This window comes from Leptosomus discolor, chromosome 5 (genome assembly GCF_034619465.1).
Source record: "Leptosomus discolor isolate bLepDis1 chromosome 5, bLepDis1.hap2, whole genome shotgun sequence".
In the NCBI taxonomy this organism is placed as follows: Eukaryota; Metazoa; Chordata; class Aves; order Leptosomiformes; family Leptosomidae; genus Leptosomus; species Leptosomus discolor.
The window spans coordinates 56,179,412-56,197,041 of record NC_141395.1 but is presented as its reverse complement, the minus strand read 5'-3'; the positions used below and the strand labels follow the sequence as shown (position 1 = coordinate 56,197,041).

General features: G+C 44.9%; 1 protein-coding gene across 1 annotated transcript; it reads right to left on the bottom strand.

Annotated features, from left to right (window-relative positions):
* Window positions 1-312: 312 nt before the first annotated feature.
* Window positions 313-5,566, bottom strand: PDP1 (pyruvate dehydrogenase phosphatase catalytic subunit 1). The gene is made up of 2 exons (XM_009947724.2): window positions 5,506-5,566; window positions 313-2,235 (listed from the first exon to the last, which is right to left on the bottom strand). The coding sequence occupies exons 1-2, from the start codon at window positions 5,564-5,566 to the stop codon at window positions 584-586; spliced, it is 1,713 nt and encodes a 570-aa protein (XP_009946026.1). The 3' UTR covers window positions 313-583.
* Between the last annotated feature and the right edge of the window lie 12,064 nt (window positions 5,567-17,630).

The window sequence follows — 17,630 nt, the reverse complement described above, 5'->3', positions numbered from 1 at the left end:
AGACAAATATCTTTAAGTGAATGACATTGTCTATATGAAAGTGAGACAAGTTTGTTACACTTACTTGGTTCAAGTGACCTTCTGCTTAGAAGAAACAGTAGACAACATATTCACAAATAACTATCTACTTTGCAAGAATTAGCCCTGTAAGAATTCAACAATACTCCTTTTTACTCATCTTTAAGATACTGTGTAGATATTTATAGATATTTATGAACAGGCTTTGTTTCTTGAACAGCCAGATCTTTGATAGTTAATTCTTTATCCTCCTTCCCTCCCTCATCCAAGTCTGACAAATTCAAGACATTGTTCTAGCAGCATTCATGAAATCAATAGTGCAAATTTATTACAAAAACCTCTTTTCCCAAGCTGTCACACCCTCAAGTTTGTATTAGGTCAATAGCACTTCCCATGTACTTAAGAGCTCTGGGGGAAGGCAGGAACAATAGATATGCTGAATCTAGCAAGCAACCAATTTGTTTGCTGACCAGTTTTGGGGTTTTATTGTTGGATGGTTGGTTTTTTATATGCTGCTCATACTGGCCACTGTTACAGCTTTGGTAACTAGTTCACGACATCAAATTCACAGTGCCTCATTTTGACATGCTCCTATAACATGTGAGTTGAACTGCACCACAATAATTGTAATGTCATCTCTATACATTCGAGCCAGCTCTTCTGGAAGACTAAGCATCTTGGACAGTCGCTCATGATCCACAGTGCCAAACTCATTGTTACCCACTGCATGACGTATCAGGTGAGTCGCTGCATTTTGATCTTCAAACACTGAAGAGATTCTTGCTCTCCTTTCTGTTAAGAGACCATGCATCTGTCCCAAAGTTACCTTATAGCCACCAACAGCTATTGGCTGTTGATGGTGAACACCAGTGAGGTACTCCCCTACAATTCTAGCCACATCTTGCCTGTGCATCGTCTCCCACAGCCCATCTGTGGCCAAAACCAGGAACTTATCCTGTGGCCGTAATTTATGATATATGACTTCTGGCTCAGCTGTGAGGTACGGGGGAGTGTGATAGTTTGGAGGAATAAACTTTGTATATTCATTGTCATTCAGCTGATCTGGGCCTGATTCTACTACTCTCTTCTGTAGTTCAATACTCCATTTAAATTTCACATCACCAAAGGCTCTGAAAGGCATCAAGAGACCTAAAAGACGATCTTGTTTCACAAGACTTTTCTCTTCAGACTTTGGATGCTCCATTTTCACACGTTCCACTTCATGTTCATTTTGTGCATTGTGGTCATAGGACAGATTAACTGCAGACCAAGATCCATCTTCTTCCTGAACCCCAAGCATTGCCCTGCTGTCACCTGTGTTTGCAATGTGCAAGTCAACACCATCTACATGGGCCACACAGGCAGTTGCACCAGAAAACGCTACCCGCAGTACTAGGTAGTTGAGAAAAGAATTTGGATCTCCTACTTGAGCTTCCAGAGAAATATCATTATCAAGCCTCTTAAAAGCATTAATTAAAGCTTCTTTCACATCAGTAGTCTCTCCACTGTTGAGATCGATGAGCTCCTGCCAGTAAGTTCTTAGACTATTGAAGTAAAGCTTGGAAGCTTCTTTGCTAAAGTAATCATTGGGATGCTTGTGCCATTGTAAAATGGGCAACAGAGCTCTGCCACTTTCCACAGCATTTTCTATTTCAAGTAAAGTCTCATGAGGTAACAAAGAGACAGCAATGTAGTAAAACAGTCTTTCACTGACAGCTTGAGCACAAGCACAACCTGCATGGCCATCAAACACACCCAGAAGCATTCCTCTTGTTTGTAAGCAAGTGGCAGCACTCCTCCGGTCTTCTATTGGAGCATTAGCAGGCAACTGGTTGCTATCAAAGCCAAGGACAGAACTTACATTTTTGCCATCAAATTCTGGGACTTTGAAACTGTATTCATTTGCCTTCAGAATGCTGTTGACCTGTGGAGGAGTGAGGTAAAATCTCTGTGGTGTAGACGCATAATCCCTTGTGTGAAAAAAGTGATTAAAGTTCTCCTTTGGCCTATAAAGTGCCGCAAATTTCTTCTGAGGTGCATATCTGAAGTGGCTGTGAGCAAAGTGAGATGATAAGCAACACAGATGTTTATGGTGGCAGTAACACACAGTACTGCATATTCTGCTCATCTCACAGTTACGAATCAACGGAAACAGATGAGCTGGTGCTGGCATGGCATCAGACAGCAATGGTAGCCTGGAGCTTCGGACTGGAATTGCTGAAAGACAAGAGAACAACTATGCTTAGGGGGACAGCTAACAGGTTTTTCCCAGAACTCTGCATCAAGACATTTACAGCCTCTAACCAAGTTGCTTATTATATGGAGTTCATAGCTTCACAGGTCTTGAGGAAGAAAAGGCATTAAGAAGTGTTTATGGACACTACATGAGCGGTAAGAAAAAAGCTGTACCATATTTAAGTTCAGGATAGATATTTTAGCTTTTATACCTACTCAGATAGCAGGCAGGAAGCAAAACCATCATCCAGATAGAAAACGCAGCCTCAAACAGAACTTAAGACAACAGTTAGCATGGAGCACTCTACAGTATTGACACCTTCTACAAGACTTTTATGGAGATTTTCCTGCCGACTTCGCAGCTGACCGAGCCAGACGTGGCACACAGCAAACTTTTTCTATAAGACTGAAGAGATAAAGCATCTAATAGCAAGATTCAAAAAACAACTTCGAGATGACATAATGAAGATGAAGATAGTTTAAACAATAAAAGCAAGCAATAGGTCAGACAGATATTCTTCAGGCAATCACAAGTCAGTAGCAGGTTGTTCCTTCTCCCCCCTTTCACATGTAAAACATCAAACTTGCTTGACCCCACAGTGTACATGTACAAAACAGCCACAGCAGTCTACACAGCAGTTCTCTAGCTTATCAAATAAAAATACAAGAGGCAGAAAGCAGCTGCATCTCTCCTAGCAGCTCATCTACCCCAGTAAATTTTAGGATTATAAATTGCTTTAAAAAGCTACTCAATTGAAGGACTACATGCAAGCTGTGTTTGCTTCCATGACTAGAATAGAGACCTGCACAATAGTCTAAAGGTAGTTCAATGTTAAGACAAACTATTGAGTTTAGTATCCAAGAAAAGTATTCTACTATTTTTTGCCACATCTAAAAACCTTCCTTATAATTTTTCATTCCTCTGAAGAAGGATTATTCTAACATACTCTTCCTTGTCCCCATTTACATACCCATTCACATTAGTATGAGTGCCTCAAATCCCTTATTCACTATGCCTCATTATGAGGAAGACCTTTACAATGTCATACTTAAGACAATTCCATAGTGTAAAAAATTTGAACTGTGCCTTGTGTAAAGTACACACAGTTCAGAAAAATTCAATTTTCTCTTTCCAATTTTTATGATCAAGTTTCATCATAAAAGCTTATTAGAAAAGACTATTACAAATTGTCTTATATAAGGCTTATTGAAGTCATAAGTTCTAGCCTATCAGCACAACTGTACATCACATTTAACTGTTCTACTGAAAAACTGGATATTGCTGTTGTGCAAGGTGTTTCAGTCACTAAACTGATTACTTTCTCTTCTTGGCCTAGCAGGCATACCAGTATTTCAGCTGAGACACAGCCCCTATAAAATATGCAGTCAGCTCCAGTACTCAGTCTAAAGGATCATGCAATATAGGAGTAACCACATTCTGCAATCACCCTTTTCTGTAAGCTTTCCACAGCTTCTGCCACAGGATTCTGACCACCTAGACCAGCTGAGAAGTGTCTGGAAATACAGAAGCTTCACCCCATTCTCTGTGTTGCAAGAGAAGGAAGCAAGTCACATTCTTCCCTCCAAGCCTGCTCGTTCTCCTTAAGTAAAAGGGAAACAGGCTCCACTCCTGGTTACAAAATACCTAAGTGTTGAAACCAAATTCATGTTTGTACCACTCCACTGGCTTCCTAGTATTAATGAGTGACCATCAGTCTCTACTTAAACTGGCAAGAATTCTTGTCCATTAATCTCTCCCAGGACTCCCATTGACAGCTATGAAGACTGAACTGGCCAGTTTTCTGTTGTACAGCTACCAGGAAGAGCTCTGGTTGTAGTCCTGTGGACCACAGCCCATCGGCAGCAGTGTATTGGGCTGAACTTCCAGATGCACACTAGATTTATGTTAGCTATTTGCTTCCCAGAAAGTCTATTTCTCCAGCTCAGGCTTCACATGCATACAGCCTGACAGAAGTAAACTGCAACTCCAAATATAGATTTTTAAATCTATTCACTGCCTTCTAATTATATGGGAGCTATTTTGGTAACAATTATGTATATTTCTTCACATGACATTTAAAAGCCACAACTTTGCTTACAGAATAGGAACCTCAAGGTTCTACAGGTGTACCTGAACTACAGCAGCACCTCAGATTCAGCATCGGCCTCCCGTTAAGACTCCAACTGAATCAAGTTCTCCTGTCAAGCATTTGTGTTCAGTGCTGACCCATATGTGGTGCCACAACAACTGTTCTGACAGTTTCGCTGCTGATCCATGATGAAGCAAAAATACAAGTGTACTGCTGCTACAGTGGCTCTGCAGTGCCACCAGAGGATATTTTGCTGATTTTTAATCATCAGTTTATCAAATATTACATGAAAGCCAAGAGGAAGTAGTAAGAAATATGCCTCAAGTTTTCCACCACCTGTATCATTTACAGTAGATCCATGTCAGCTTAAGGCATCACTGTTTCACATACCAGATTTAATAAATCCCAGTTGATTAAGTAAATGAGAAATTCCAAGCTTGCCAACCTGAAGTGAAATTATCTTAAGTCTCTCCCATTTATCTCCATGACATGGATGCCCCAAATACAACCAGACACTCCAACTAGCCCTTAAATAACTACTTTAAGATCCCAAGTTCATTAAGGTTAATCAAGAAATGGCAGAGAAGAAAAAGAGATTAAGTAGAAATTTTACAATCCAATCAAAATTTGTCAAGGTTAGAATCAAGCCAGTATCAAACACCTCTCCAAGCCCAGAACATGATAAAAATGCTGCTTTTCAGGCTATAATATATACTATAATAACAAATATAATATGGCCAATAATGAGTCAGATGGTCAATTTATGGGTTCTGTAGTACTACACTGACTGAATACAAAAAACCCCACTACACCTTGCTTTAATAAAGGCTTGTTATAGCTGTACTATTAAGGCTAACTGATGCTGCACAGACGGGTTCCTCCAAAACACCCGCCTTAACTGTGCCAAAGACACCCATGGCTTCAGATAAAAACACTTACCCCAGGTGCCTTTCACACACTTGACAGACCTGAATGAATTAGCCTGTTGGAGAGGGCGGGGAGGGTGGGAGAAGGAACAAGAAACATTCAGGACAAGCACAACCGCTAACCCTTCCCTCCGGCCAAGTCTCAGCCCTCGGACACAGCCCAGCCTGGCAGCCCCTTCCCCGGGTCCCAACCCCCGAGCCCGGCGCTCCAGCGCGTACCGGTGCGGGATACATACCGATCCGCCTGGGCCCAGGACACACACACATTCTCCTGTCACAACAAGAAGCCGCCAACATCCACAAAGCAGAAGCCCGGGGGGGCGGGGGAGAAGCAAGGCGAAGAGTTTGTTAGAGAAGACGGAGAGCTCCGACATGGAGGGGGGACGACAGAAAGAAGGAGACACGCACACAACGCAGCCCGCCTGCGGACGCCCGGAGCCGCCGCCGCCCGCCCGGCGACGGGAGCCAGCAGCCCCGCGGAGAGCCCAGCAGCCAGCGCCCACACCCGCCTCCCCGCCGCTCACCGAGCCCCCCGCCGGCCCCGCTCTCCCTTCCGGCGGAGGCGAGGCGCCGCTCCCGCTCGCCGCAGGCAGGACCCGCCCGCCAGCGCTGGGCGTCGCCGCGGCGGAGACCGCTACCCCCTCAGGCGCGGCGCGGCCCCCCCATGGCCGCCCCGCCCGCCGCCCGCCTCCGGCACCATCGACCCCCGCCACCCCCTCCGCCCCGGGCCGCGCGGGCACAGACCTGGCCCCTTCCCGAACAGCTCAGCCCGGCCCCCCGGGCGGAACAGTGAAGCGGCTCGAGGGACCGAGCAGCCCCAGCCGCCCCCACACCCGCTGTCCCCGTACGCCCAGCGCCCGCCGCACCCCGCCTCACGCCCGCGGACGCCGCGCTGCGCGGCGCCTTATAAAGCCCCTGCGGCCCCGCGGCGCGCCGCCCATTGGCTGCCGGGGAGGGCAAGGAGGTCACGTGACAGGGAGGCTCGGCGGCGTCTGAGGGAGCGCGGGGCGGGGGAGGAGAAGGGGGTGCTGCGTGCGCGCGCATTGCGCAGGGGCGGGAAGGCGCGAACGCGGTGGCAGTGGTGGGATGTCCCCGCCCCCCCTTCCCGGGTGCGCGTGAGGGGGCTCCTCGCCGCCCGTCAGACCCGCGCCGCCCCTCAGCCCTCGGTCCACCGCATCGCCGCGGGAGCGGCACGAAGCCGGCCCTCCGCCAGGGAACCGCCGGTGGGAGGACGAGCGGGTCAGGTGTGGCGAGAGTGGGCTGCGCTGCGGCACCCCGCGCCGGGCCGCGCGCCCTGCCCTCGCCTCGCCTCGCCTCCTCCTCCTCCTTGCCCCGGGGACTGAGGCAGAGGTGAGGGCTACCGTGCCTGCGGCTGGTAGCTCCTCCCGGACCGCTGCGCGGGTGTTAGATTACCGGTGATTTGCCGATGAAAACCGGACAAGCGCTGTCCCCGGCCTCCTGCTAGCGCCTGGCACAAAGTCGAGGAGCTGAAGGGAAAACCGTGGTGGGTCGTTGTGCCATTGTCCTGCGAGTGTGGCCATGCTACAGAGTCACCCTTGCAGCAACCTGCCCCCACGTTCCTTTGATCAGGAGCCAGTGATTTAACTTCTGCCTGTTAAAGAGACTGAAAACGGGAAAACGTCTGAACACTTCTGTAGGGCGTATTGACTTTGAGTTGGTTTTAAGGAGTGGGAAATGTGTTTTTTTCCCTTGAAATGTTCATGATGTGCCTTTAACCATCACGAAGAATGTTCACTCTGCAAGACGCCACTGAAGCCTGCACTGCAACATTTGGTTTTTCTGGGTTTTGTTTGCTCCCTGGTGTTTTGTCTTCACCAGAATCACTCCAGGCAAAGCAGGCTGCCACGGAGTGCAAACGACCAGGGACCTCCCTGCCCTGTGTTTCTGAGAAAGCCACATTTATGCTGCTGCTGCCAGCAAGGAATGGTTTGAGGACAATGGCTACCAAGAAGGATCCATCCTTCCCCAGAAGAGCAGGACCTGTCGCTCCCACCAGCGTGGCAGGAGCAGCAGCCTCCTTGCTTTCTCTCCCCTCTGTTAGATACCGTCCCCGTTCCACATCTCTAGGACAACGTTCCATTTTGCATACACTTTTGAGACTCTTTGATCCAGCCTTGTTCTTCATGTAGATTTTTGAACACCGGAAAGTATATAAATTCAAGAATGTTTTGATTTCCTCAATCATCTCTTTGTTTATAGATGCACCTGCTCTCATGGCTTTCTATTTTCAGGGTGGCCAGGATGCCCGCTTTGCTGTGTGTTGTTGGCAGCAGATGTTCAGCTAGCCTGTGGAGTGTTGCCATTAGCATTCTTTTAGCAGCCGTAGCAAAACAGATTTTGACTATACTTGCATCTTTATCATCTTTATCATGTTTACAGCTGTATACTGAAACCAGTAGAGGAAACAAAGGAAAATCTGCACTTGGTGCCCAGAAGACTCAAGAGGTCTACTTGGGATATAGCGGAAAGTCCTGCCCTGTGACCCTCCACGTGAAAACCATCCAGAAAGATAAAATGGTGCCATGCTGTCCTGGTTTGGCTGGGACAGAATCACACCCCAGCCATGCTAGGCAGGCTGTCAGCAGTTTCAAGTCAGCCAGGGCAGCTGAGCTGAGCTGGCTACAGGGGTAGCCCATCCCATAATGGCATGGGCATTATAAAGGGGGAAGGTTTACTGAGGAGAGGGCACTCCTGTGGGGTTCGTGCTGGGGTTCCTCCTTCTCCTCCTGCTCCTCCTCTGGCTTCTCCCTGCCCTGCTCCTGAGGACTGCTTTCCTGTTGATTGTGACAGCTGCATATTCATTTGACTGAGTATGACTTTGTACACCTTTGTTGGTATTGGTGGTGTTTCATTAAATCTGTTTTCACTTCAACCCGTGGGTCTGCTCTCTTTTTTTCCAGTTCCCCTCCCTGGCTGGTGTGGGGTTGTTGGGTGATAGAGTGGCTGTTATAGTTTAGCCCTGAGTACAGGCTAAATGGAGACACTGCCTTAAAACAGCAAGTCTTCCATGGTAGTTGAAAGCACAAAGTATTAGAATGTTCATTTATTGGTGTTCTGGGTGACTTTTGTGACATTTATTTGTTTATCCAGAGCAGTATGCCACCATCTTCTCTTTGAGGCTTATTTTGGAATAACATAAAAAAGCATCTGACAGACACCACTGTTCAATGAAGGCTTCGTTGAATGGCATGGAAGATGAATAATTTACATTCCTTTTTAACAGTAGCACATGGTTAGAAATAGATTGGCAGAGCGTGCTGTACCACCATTTACATAACTTTCTGCTTGTAGCAAGAGTGACTGTGAAGCACCCAAGTTTAGAAATGTTCTTAAAGATACATCAGATGGCACAGTTAAGGCATCCTCTCACCCCGTCAGAAGGTAAAGGCTGTGGGAAGGCAGACCTGTGCCTGGGTGTATTTGAGTGACAGTTGTATGAGTAGATAGGCAGAAATGAGTTTGGGATGAAGTCACCGCTGATCACCTCCTATTTCTGATAAGTACGGGGTTTGTAGAGTGGATTCATGTTCGACTTCTGAAGAGAATGTTGCTGTCTAGAGTTGCTTATTGAGAAAAAAAAAATCCACAAAATAATTAGCATTTAGCACTTTTGGTCTGCAGAACATCTTGTGACCATTAGTTCAATTCCACGTAATGTGCTCTGAAATTGAAAGGTTAGTGTCACAGCTCCCTGTTTACTTACTTTATTATCCCTTTCTCTTCCTGATTCAAGGCCAGGAGAGAAGCTACTTTTAGAGCTGGTTTTGGAAGCTGTGGCTGCCTGTCTCACAGTACCTTGTTGATACCACATATTTCTTTGAACAAAAATCAGGATTTGAATTTTAAAATACTGAGTGAGAATAGAATTTGGCCTTAGCAGCCGCACATAAATCCCACAAATGAAAGACAAAATACCAAAACTTGGCTGACATTTTGCTCCTCGAGCTGATGCGAGTTCACTGTGCGCCAGAAGTTGGCTGTTGCAATCTGACTGAAAAGTGAGGTTTTACTTCTCTTCGTCCTGCTGCTGCCCAGGCCTTTTTGTGCATTTTGAGCAACAGTTCGTTTTTGCTGATTCTAAAGAATAAAAAATATTTTAATGAATAGAACAATGTTGTTCATGTTTAACATTTTACATCAGGGACTGATGGAAAAGCAATTACTTATAACTGCTTCAAGGTACGTGAAGTCTCTCTGTTTCACTGGAAGGAAGGATTCTCATCAGTGTAACAAAAGACATCTGTTCTTGTCTACGGTGCCTGTTGCTGTCAGTGGGTAATTCTGCATTGCAGAACCAACAGGCAGCTATGCATTATTGCTGCAGCTAGAGTGCTGCAGTAGTTGCGCTAAAGCTTTCTACACACATTTCCAGAGAAACTCCATTACAGATCATCAAAATCCATTTTCATTTTAAATCAGGTGTTTGCAATAACCTTCTAGGTTAAAGAAGTTCTTGTGCCTAGCATATAAATATTTTATTGCTTCAGTTTTACTGAAAACCTGTTCAGGAACACAGGGTAATACTTCAATTGACTGTATATCCCCTGACTGTGTAACATTTTTATGATATCTTTGCACGCAGTGTTTCAGAAATGCCATTTTGCTCCTGTGCCTGCTGAAAAGTGCAGTCACTCATAAAACCTGTCTCAAAATTGTGCATGCAGATCAAACACTTCCACCTGGCATGCTGCCATACCAACCTGGAGCAAAAAAAAAAAAAAAGTAATAGAAGAGTAGTACAAGTTTTGAAAGCGTAAAGAAAAGCCTAACAAAGGGGAAAATAAGGGAGAAATGCCATGTGCTGAACAAACAGGAATAGGACAAGACTAAACTATCTTCTTTCCTTTCCTGAAAGCATTATAGGAGCAATGACAGTGATGTAAGTCTGCTGTTCCACAGAGCAGTAATTTATTTTTAGCAGGAATCAGGAGCATTACATGGCAAAAATAAATGTGTCAGTAGAGCTCAAAGCAGACTGTAAATAGCAGTGGCCCGTGATCCTCAGTCTGCTTCAAAGGAAGGTTTTGGTTGTACCTTCATGTGTTCTGCTGCCCTCTTGGGAGTGTTTGTGGTGGGTGGTGCATTTGCCCTCCTGTAACACAGCTGGGGGGTGCCTGGGCACAATGAATATTTCTGAAGTTTTACAATGAGCCCTGCAAAAGGTGATTTCTTGAAAACATCTCTTAAGAGCATCAACCTTAGGGTAAGCAGCGGTGCTGAGCCCCACAGCTCATCTCTCCCTGCCCTTTCTAAAGGAGAGACCAATGGGGAATCACAGAGACAGTTGCTTTTGGTGGGTATTTTGCTGTCACTGTGGGACCCAGGGATAGTTTGATTTATTTTGCCACCTCTGGAGGCCTGTTGTATCTTCACTTTCAGTTCCTTTCTGAACAGAAGCAGTGGGTCTGGCTTCATTCAGCAGTTGGGATCCAGCTTCCTAGAGTCAGAGTAACAGAGGCTGGATAGGACTTCTGGAGATCACACCGCCCAACTCCCTGCTCAAAGCAGGGCCAGCTTCAAAGCTAGGTCAGGTTGTTCATGGCTTGGCCAGTCCCGTTTTGGACATCTCTGAGGACTGAGGTGCCCCAGCCTGCCTGGGGCCCAGTTCCACCACTTCACCACTTACATTGTGAAGATTTTTTTCCTTATAGTTAATCAGATATTTCCTTGCTTAGCTTGTATCTATTGCCTCCTGCCCTCAGGACTTCTTTGCACTATCCTATTATATTCCTCAAATCTCAGAGAACTAAATGCATTTTTTTGCGTTTGGTAGGAGTTGTGTACTACCTTGCACCCTTCACCTGGGTTGGTCTTTCAGGGTTTGGCACCCTGTTTGAGGAATAAAGTATTCTGACAACTTGATGAAGTAAAGGAAATTTTGTAGCAAAATGTTATTGGAAAACACTTTTTTGGCAAGCTTCAAGCACGATACTTATGACATTATCAGTGTCCGTGCTATGAAGAAGCAGTTTCAGGATATCAGGAGGTTGGCTCCAAGAATTATTTTGGTTCTGAAGAGGATGATCCCTTTTCCAGCTGTAGTTCATCGTATGCGTTTTTCAAATTTATTTGTTACAGTCATTTTGAAAAGTAACTACATTTGCAGTTATGGTGGCTGCCATGCAAAAGATTCAGTAGGCTCCAGGGGAAGTAGTGGAGATTAAAGTTGGGAGGGGAATCTGCCTGCATTTTTTCCAGAAAGAGGATAGCTTACGCTTAGCAACAGACAAAATATTATTTATCTAATATTGCTGGAACAATGATATCCCAGTTTCATTTTATCGTATATGATAATTCTGAAATTAAAGATTGTTCAGAGACTGGTAATTGGATACAGCCTTTTGTCTTTACTTAGGATCACTGGAGTCAAGAGATGGAAAGCCAACAGAGTCTATAGGAACAGCTGACTGATTTGAGTTGAGATCTTGCTAGGCAAACGTGAATGTTAAAGAATAATAATTTCTCCAGCAATGAGGAAGAGCAACCAGTGCCAATGACTAAAAGTACTCGTGTTATCTTGTTAGCATGAGGGTGTACTTTGGAGTGGAAAGTAGCTATGGAAAATAAAATTAGAAATTTAGATTTAGAACCCAGAGCAGACTCTCATCCAGTCTCTTAGATGTCTCGAGGCCCAGGGTTAGATCAGGTCCCATTTCCACTTGTAATAAGAAAGCTTAGAAAGACTACCAGACAAAAGTGACCTCCTTTTCATTCCTACTTACTTTCCTGCAGTTTATCCTTGCCTGAATTGTGGGAAAATAAGACCCAGCTGTATCCTTTGGGATTTGAAATTTGTATTTGATGAAAAAATATAAGCAATTTTTTTTTCCTGTAGAAGAAAGATGAGTTAGGTTACTGTTCTCCTTGGTTAATAGAGCTATTATCTCAAAGGAACCCACCTACATAAATATTTACTGTTTGCTTTATACTGTATGTTTAGTTTATATTTTTAAACAGCAAACCGAAAATGTATTTTGCCTATGCTCTTACCTTCAGTCTGGTTTGTCTGCCTGCCCCTAGACAGTGTGCTTCTCAAAACAAGGAAAATACTTTCCTTGTGGCTTGGAAAGGAGTTAGCCTGGGTATAGCCACAGACAAGTAACTGAGAATGTACTCTAACTAATACAATAATTTAAAAAGAACTGAAGTCTTAGGGCTAGATCCAGTAAATTATTCTGTTCTTCCAGGCAGGTGCCCTAAGCAGAAGGTTACAGAGTCCCAGCTGCTGCCTCTGAGCCAAGGAATGGTGGATTCCTGTGTGAGCTGGGGACCAGTCTTCACTGCAGTGTGAAGGATTGCCCTCACCTCAGCTGACCTACGGCCGGACGGTAATAGTGCTCGCCTACAAAAACAGGCCGTGTGGACTGAAGATGAAAATTATACCAGTGTTTTCCAGTTACAGGGACTAAGCTTTAGCCACTATTACATAGTAAGATAGGAACCAGAGAAGCAGCAGCACTATGTCTTAGAACAGAAGTTGCAGCTTTGTTTATGGTATTCAGGAACTGGAGGTAGACACCTCCCTCTCAGAGATCCTGTCGATCTTAGCAGAACAGAGCTGTGCTCCTGTGCCAGGCTTTTAATCAAAAGAGAAGGCTTGACTGTGACCATTTCTAGCAGGCCGGCTTTAGGGGTGCCATTCTTGTCCTAGGGAATTTTTTAGAAGGTCATTTAGGCTTCCCTGCTCTAGTTTTGCCCTGGATTGGCACCTGGGTGGCTTCCTTGGCTCTGGATTCCAGCCCAGGCCTGGATCTAGATTGCAAGGCCGAATAACCTGCGTGTTCAGTTGCACAGATCAGTGACGTCCCGGTGGCACAGGCCAGGGAGGTGGTGCAAGATCACAGGTTTCCCCACAGATGGGCTGTGCCTTTGAGGAACCTCCAGAAAGACCTGGGAGCATTGGGAAGACATTCAGTAAGCGTAAGGTGACTGCTGCCCTCCTTGTTGTCAGGAGCTCATGGCATATATTTCCTGTGGACGATTTTGGGTTTGCAAGTTAGCAGTCCAGGCACCCTACTCTTTCCCCGTGATCATTTTACTCAATGTATTTCAAATGTCCTGGTGCATGTCCAGATTGCAAGCTAAGTGTTTTAGAGTAGTATTTTGAGAGGAAGCACTATTTCATCTACCAGCATTGATACTGAACACTGGGGCTAAATGCCAGCCACATCAGGCTATTTCTTTAAAACTTCTTTGAACTTCAGATGCATCCCTGCAGCCCACAGCTTTGTGTAACTGCAGAGGTTTGTTCAGTTTGGCTGGATGTTGTATAATCAGTCTTTTATTTTCCTTTTGCTTGTGATCATGTTATGTAGGCTGCCTTCTTAAATTTCAGCAACCCTAAGGCAGCCTGAGTCATGTGTATGAGGCTCTTTTTTGCACTGTTGTGTAAGGTAGTGAGTTGCAAAGGTCATGGGAATGAGTTATTTAAAAACTGAAACATGCTGGGCTCTATCCAGCTTAGAATAGATGAGCTCAGGAAGGCATTTACGTTTTAAATTACAGCTTTGGTTATCAAGGACTGATTGACTTCAGGTCAGTATTTCAGTTTCCTTAGCAAACTGCAGGGACTGTTTCTTTTATATGCATTGCTTATATAATCATGCATTCACACATGATACAAGGAATAAAATACTTACTTTCAATCCTCAGAAAACAAGTGTGTTCACAAATAGTGTCATCATAGGCACAGTCTTCATGCTCATTCGTTTTCAGCGCTCACAGCAATTAATCTCCCTTACCATTTGTTCTCAACGGAAAACATTAGATTCTTGGTTGAAGTGTGTACTTGAGTGCTTTGTTCCACCCAGTGGAGAAGCGGGTTACAATGTGTCACTACAGTGCTGTGTAATCTGGCTCAGTCATACCCATGCCGTTCAGGTAAAAGGTACAAGGACAGATAACTGCAGAGGTCCCTACGGCAGGTCTGTGTGTTTATATTTACTCAGTCGCCTGTCTGGTTTAAGCCATCCATCTGTACCCTCATTTATAGGAAGCTCTTTCTTGCTTCCTCCTTTATGACCCCTCCCAGGCCTTCCAAGTCACTACCCATGCAAGAGTGTGTCCAGACATACTTTAAAGTGGAAGTGCTCTTAACTACCCCAAAAGCACTTTTAATCTTGGATCACTTCAAAGAGAAGTCCAGGGCATGGCTCCACAGACAGCTCAGGAGGCAGAGCAGACAGGCAGCAGTCTCTGGCAGAAGGGAACGGCATCGCAGTGGGGCTGGGGGAGCAGGAGGGAATACAGAGCCACACCCTGGGAGTAATTTTTGCTCTCTCCATCAGCCTATGCAACTATCCCAGCATCATTTTAGCCATTTGCAAAATCCTACATATGCAATTGTAATTTACTTTCATTTTCATGCAGCAAAATGTAAACAGCCTGTGATCACATCACCTCTTGATGAAAACAGTAAGAGAAAGTTATGGGATGAGAGAAAAAAAAAACCCAAACATTTAATTTGTTTGGCATGAGGAAGCAGTTAAATGACTCTGATTACTGAAAACCAAAACAGTATAGTCCACCACCCGAAGCATTGCACCAGTATCACAAAGTTAATAGCATGTCCCATGCAGGCTGGTGATACAGTGTACTGGTAAATGATACAGATAGAAAGCGGTTAAGCCATGAGTTGTGGAGTCACACATATGCCTGTAAGGGGCAGGGGGGAACAACCAAAAAATGAAGGGTAGAAATGCAAAGAGCACAGGAAAATGAGTTTGGGGACATGACCCTGAAAGGAAAGAGAACGCTGGGGCAAAGAGCTTCCTGGAAAAGGCTTGAATATGAGCACAGGTGGTCTCTTGCTGTTTGCCTGCCTGCTTTTTGCTGTGTACAGAAAAACAAGGACTTTGTACACCTGTTCTTAAATAAAGGAATTTTATAAAGAATAACACTTAAGTCTATTGCAGTATACCCAGTACCAGCTGGTATTGAGATGATTGCTAGGATCAAACATGAACAGCTATAAAAAAAGAGCTGGAATAAGGGAGAGCAGGGGCTATGAAGCTGTAAGAATTTAAAGATGTTAGCAAAAAAAAAATCCCAATGATTTTCCTAGATTCAAGTCATTCTGTTTTGTATTTGCATGTATCAGTGGGTAATATATATAAGATTCAAAGGTTTGTGTGTTTCTTGCATGTTAATAATGGATGCCCTTGCCAGAGTCAAAAAGCAATGCCTTAGGTTAATCTGGAAACCACTGCTTGAATCTGCTATCACCTGGAAACTGGCAACAAGCTTGCTTTCCTCTAGAGAGCTATAAAACCAAGCAAGAGAAATCTGCAGAGAGAAGGTCTGTTCACTCCTCTAACACTGCTGTTATCCTCTTGAACTATCTCAGGTCGAGCAACTGGAAGACAGCATGTTCTGTAGGCAGGCGGCTCCTGGCAGGCAGTCAGTACAGCTGTGAATTCGACGCTCCGTGCCAAACATGAGTCTGTAATTTCTACTACTCTCCAATTGTCAGCTTTTTGAGGATACTGTTTAGTCATTTCCTGGGAAGACAAAGGGTGCCCATCAGAGCTGATGATACTTTACTTGCACACGTCTTGCCATGTGGGAGGTGGCTATTAACGCGCACTTGGAAAATGAGCAGGATTGATTCAAAATGACAGCAATGCTGTTGATGCAGGAATGTGCTGCCAGGCAGTTCTCAGAGTCCCCGCACCCTTTGTCAAACAAGGAGGAATTTTCTTCTGATTTACTTTTCTCAGCCATCTAAATAAGAGAGCAAATGCGCCTCAGGAGAAATGAGAAGTGTGTTAGTTTTCATTAACTTTTAGTTTGAAGCCTGCGTAACTGAATGAAACCACTGTAGTAATCTGGAAAGGGTATCTGAAAGCCCTGTTGAATCAGAGATAATTCCTCTCCTCTCTCTGAGAAGTTCCTATAAAAAGGTGCTTTGTTCAGAGGCACAGTATCCCCACCAGTGCTGGCTCTTTGACTTGAGCAGTGGGAGCAGCTCTAGAAATCATTTCAGGCTGCTGCAACATTCCCAGGGCTGTAGTAAAGGTCAACGTGTTGTGTCCTTCAGCTGTGCGGCGTTTTGATTAGCAAATCTGCATCGTCGACAACTCTGAACTGCTTCCAGACGGCGATATATCAGGGCTCCCATGTGCACAAGAAGTGCCCTCTCTGTGCCCAGCTTGTGCTCAAAGGCACAGGACTTTCTGCACAGTATTTAGGCTGTAACGCTTACTGCAGCAAGGCTCACACCCAAACATTCCAGTCAGGAAAGAAAAGTTTAAAAATGTTGGTTTTCTGCCAGGTATTCCTCAAAAAAAAAAAAAAAAAAAAAAAAAGGAGACTAGTTTCAAATACTTAAGGGTGACCTATGAGAACAGACAAACCTCTGGAGGCAGGGTCTCAAATGCCTCCCAGCGTGCTTGTAACCTGTAATACCAACCCTCTCGTGAACAGGGATTTTGTATATGGAAAATTGGACTAAGAGACTCAGCCACTGTAGTGTGACTGAGTCTCTTCCCATGCTATATGATTTTCCAGGGTCATTCCTTAAGGCCATCATACCATTTTTTAGGGTCATTCCTTAAGGCCACCTTTACAGCACTCACAGTGCCAGACCCTCATGTTTTCAGGATTTTAGCATGCCTGCAGCAATCATAATTCTGCCAGGCACCTTGCCACCTCTACCTTGTGTTTTGTGACTGTGTCCAAGCCTGTTCGGCGTTGCTACCAAGGCCAAATCCTCAGGTGTAGTGTGGTGTTGGGAAGCCACATGTCCGTGACCCCGTTAGAGCTTCAGTGATAGGAATCCAGCTGGAAATCTGACCCATCCCTGTGAACTGGAAATTCCTTCTTCCTCGTGTCTAAGCGCCACTAGACAATCTTGTGTGGTTAGGGATTAGGTTAAGGGTTTGTCATGTATAGCTATGGTGCGGTTGCTTCCATATGGTACATAGGCATAGTGAATCTCAAAGTAAATACAGGATCTGGAGCATTTTACCACTTCTTTTTGTCACCGATAAATAGCAAGTGAAAGCTCATTCACTATCTGCCTCAAACAAGGCAGCTACATCAAATGTATAAAGATGAAGGTTTTGGTTTTAGGGTTTGAAAATTTTTTTTTCTTTCCTTTTGCTTTATCCTCTGTCAGCTAAAGCCACTTTCTGCACCAGAAGAACAGAGAAAAACGCTGTATGAAACAAAGATGAATGACAGGCTTGTGCCATGTGCCAGGGAGCAGCTGGAGAGTGAAGCACCTCCCTGACAGCCCGGAACATCGGAGGAGCTGGGCACAGAGAAGAAATGTCACTATATTGATCCATTGCTTCTGTTTTGTTTTGTTTTCTGTTAATATCACACTACTCCCTTATTC

What these genes read in the sequence shown, in the direction of transcription:
- PDP1 (XM_009947724.2), bottom strand. Translation starts at nt 5,566, where the DNA reads ATGTTGGCGGCTTCTTGTTGTGACAGGAGAATGTGTGTGTGTCCTGGG. An exon ending in TCCTGGGCCCAGGCGGATCG is followed by an intron (nt 2,236 to 5,505) that starts GTATGTATCCCG and finishes CTTGTCTTTCAG; the next exon opens with CAATTCCAGTCCGAAGCTCC.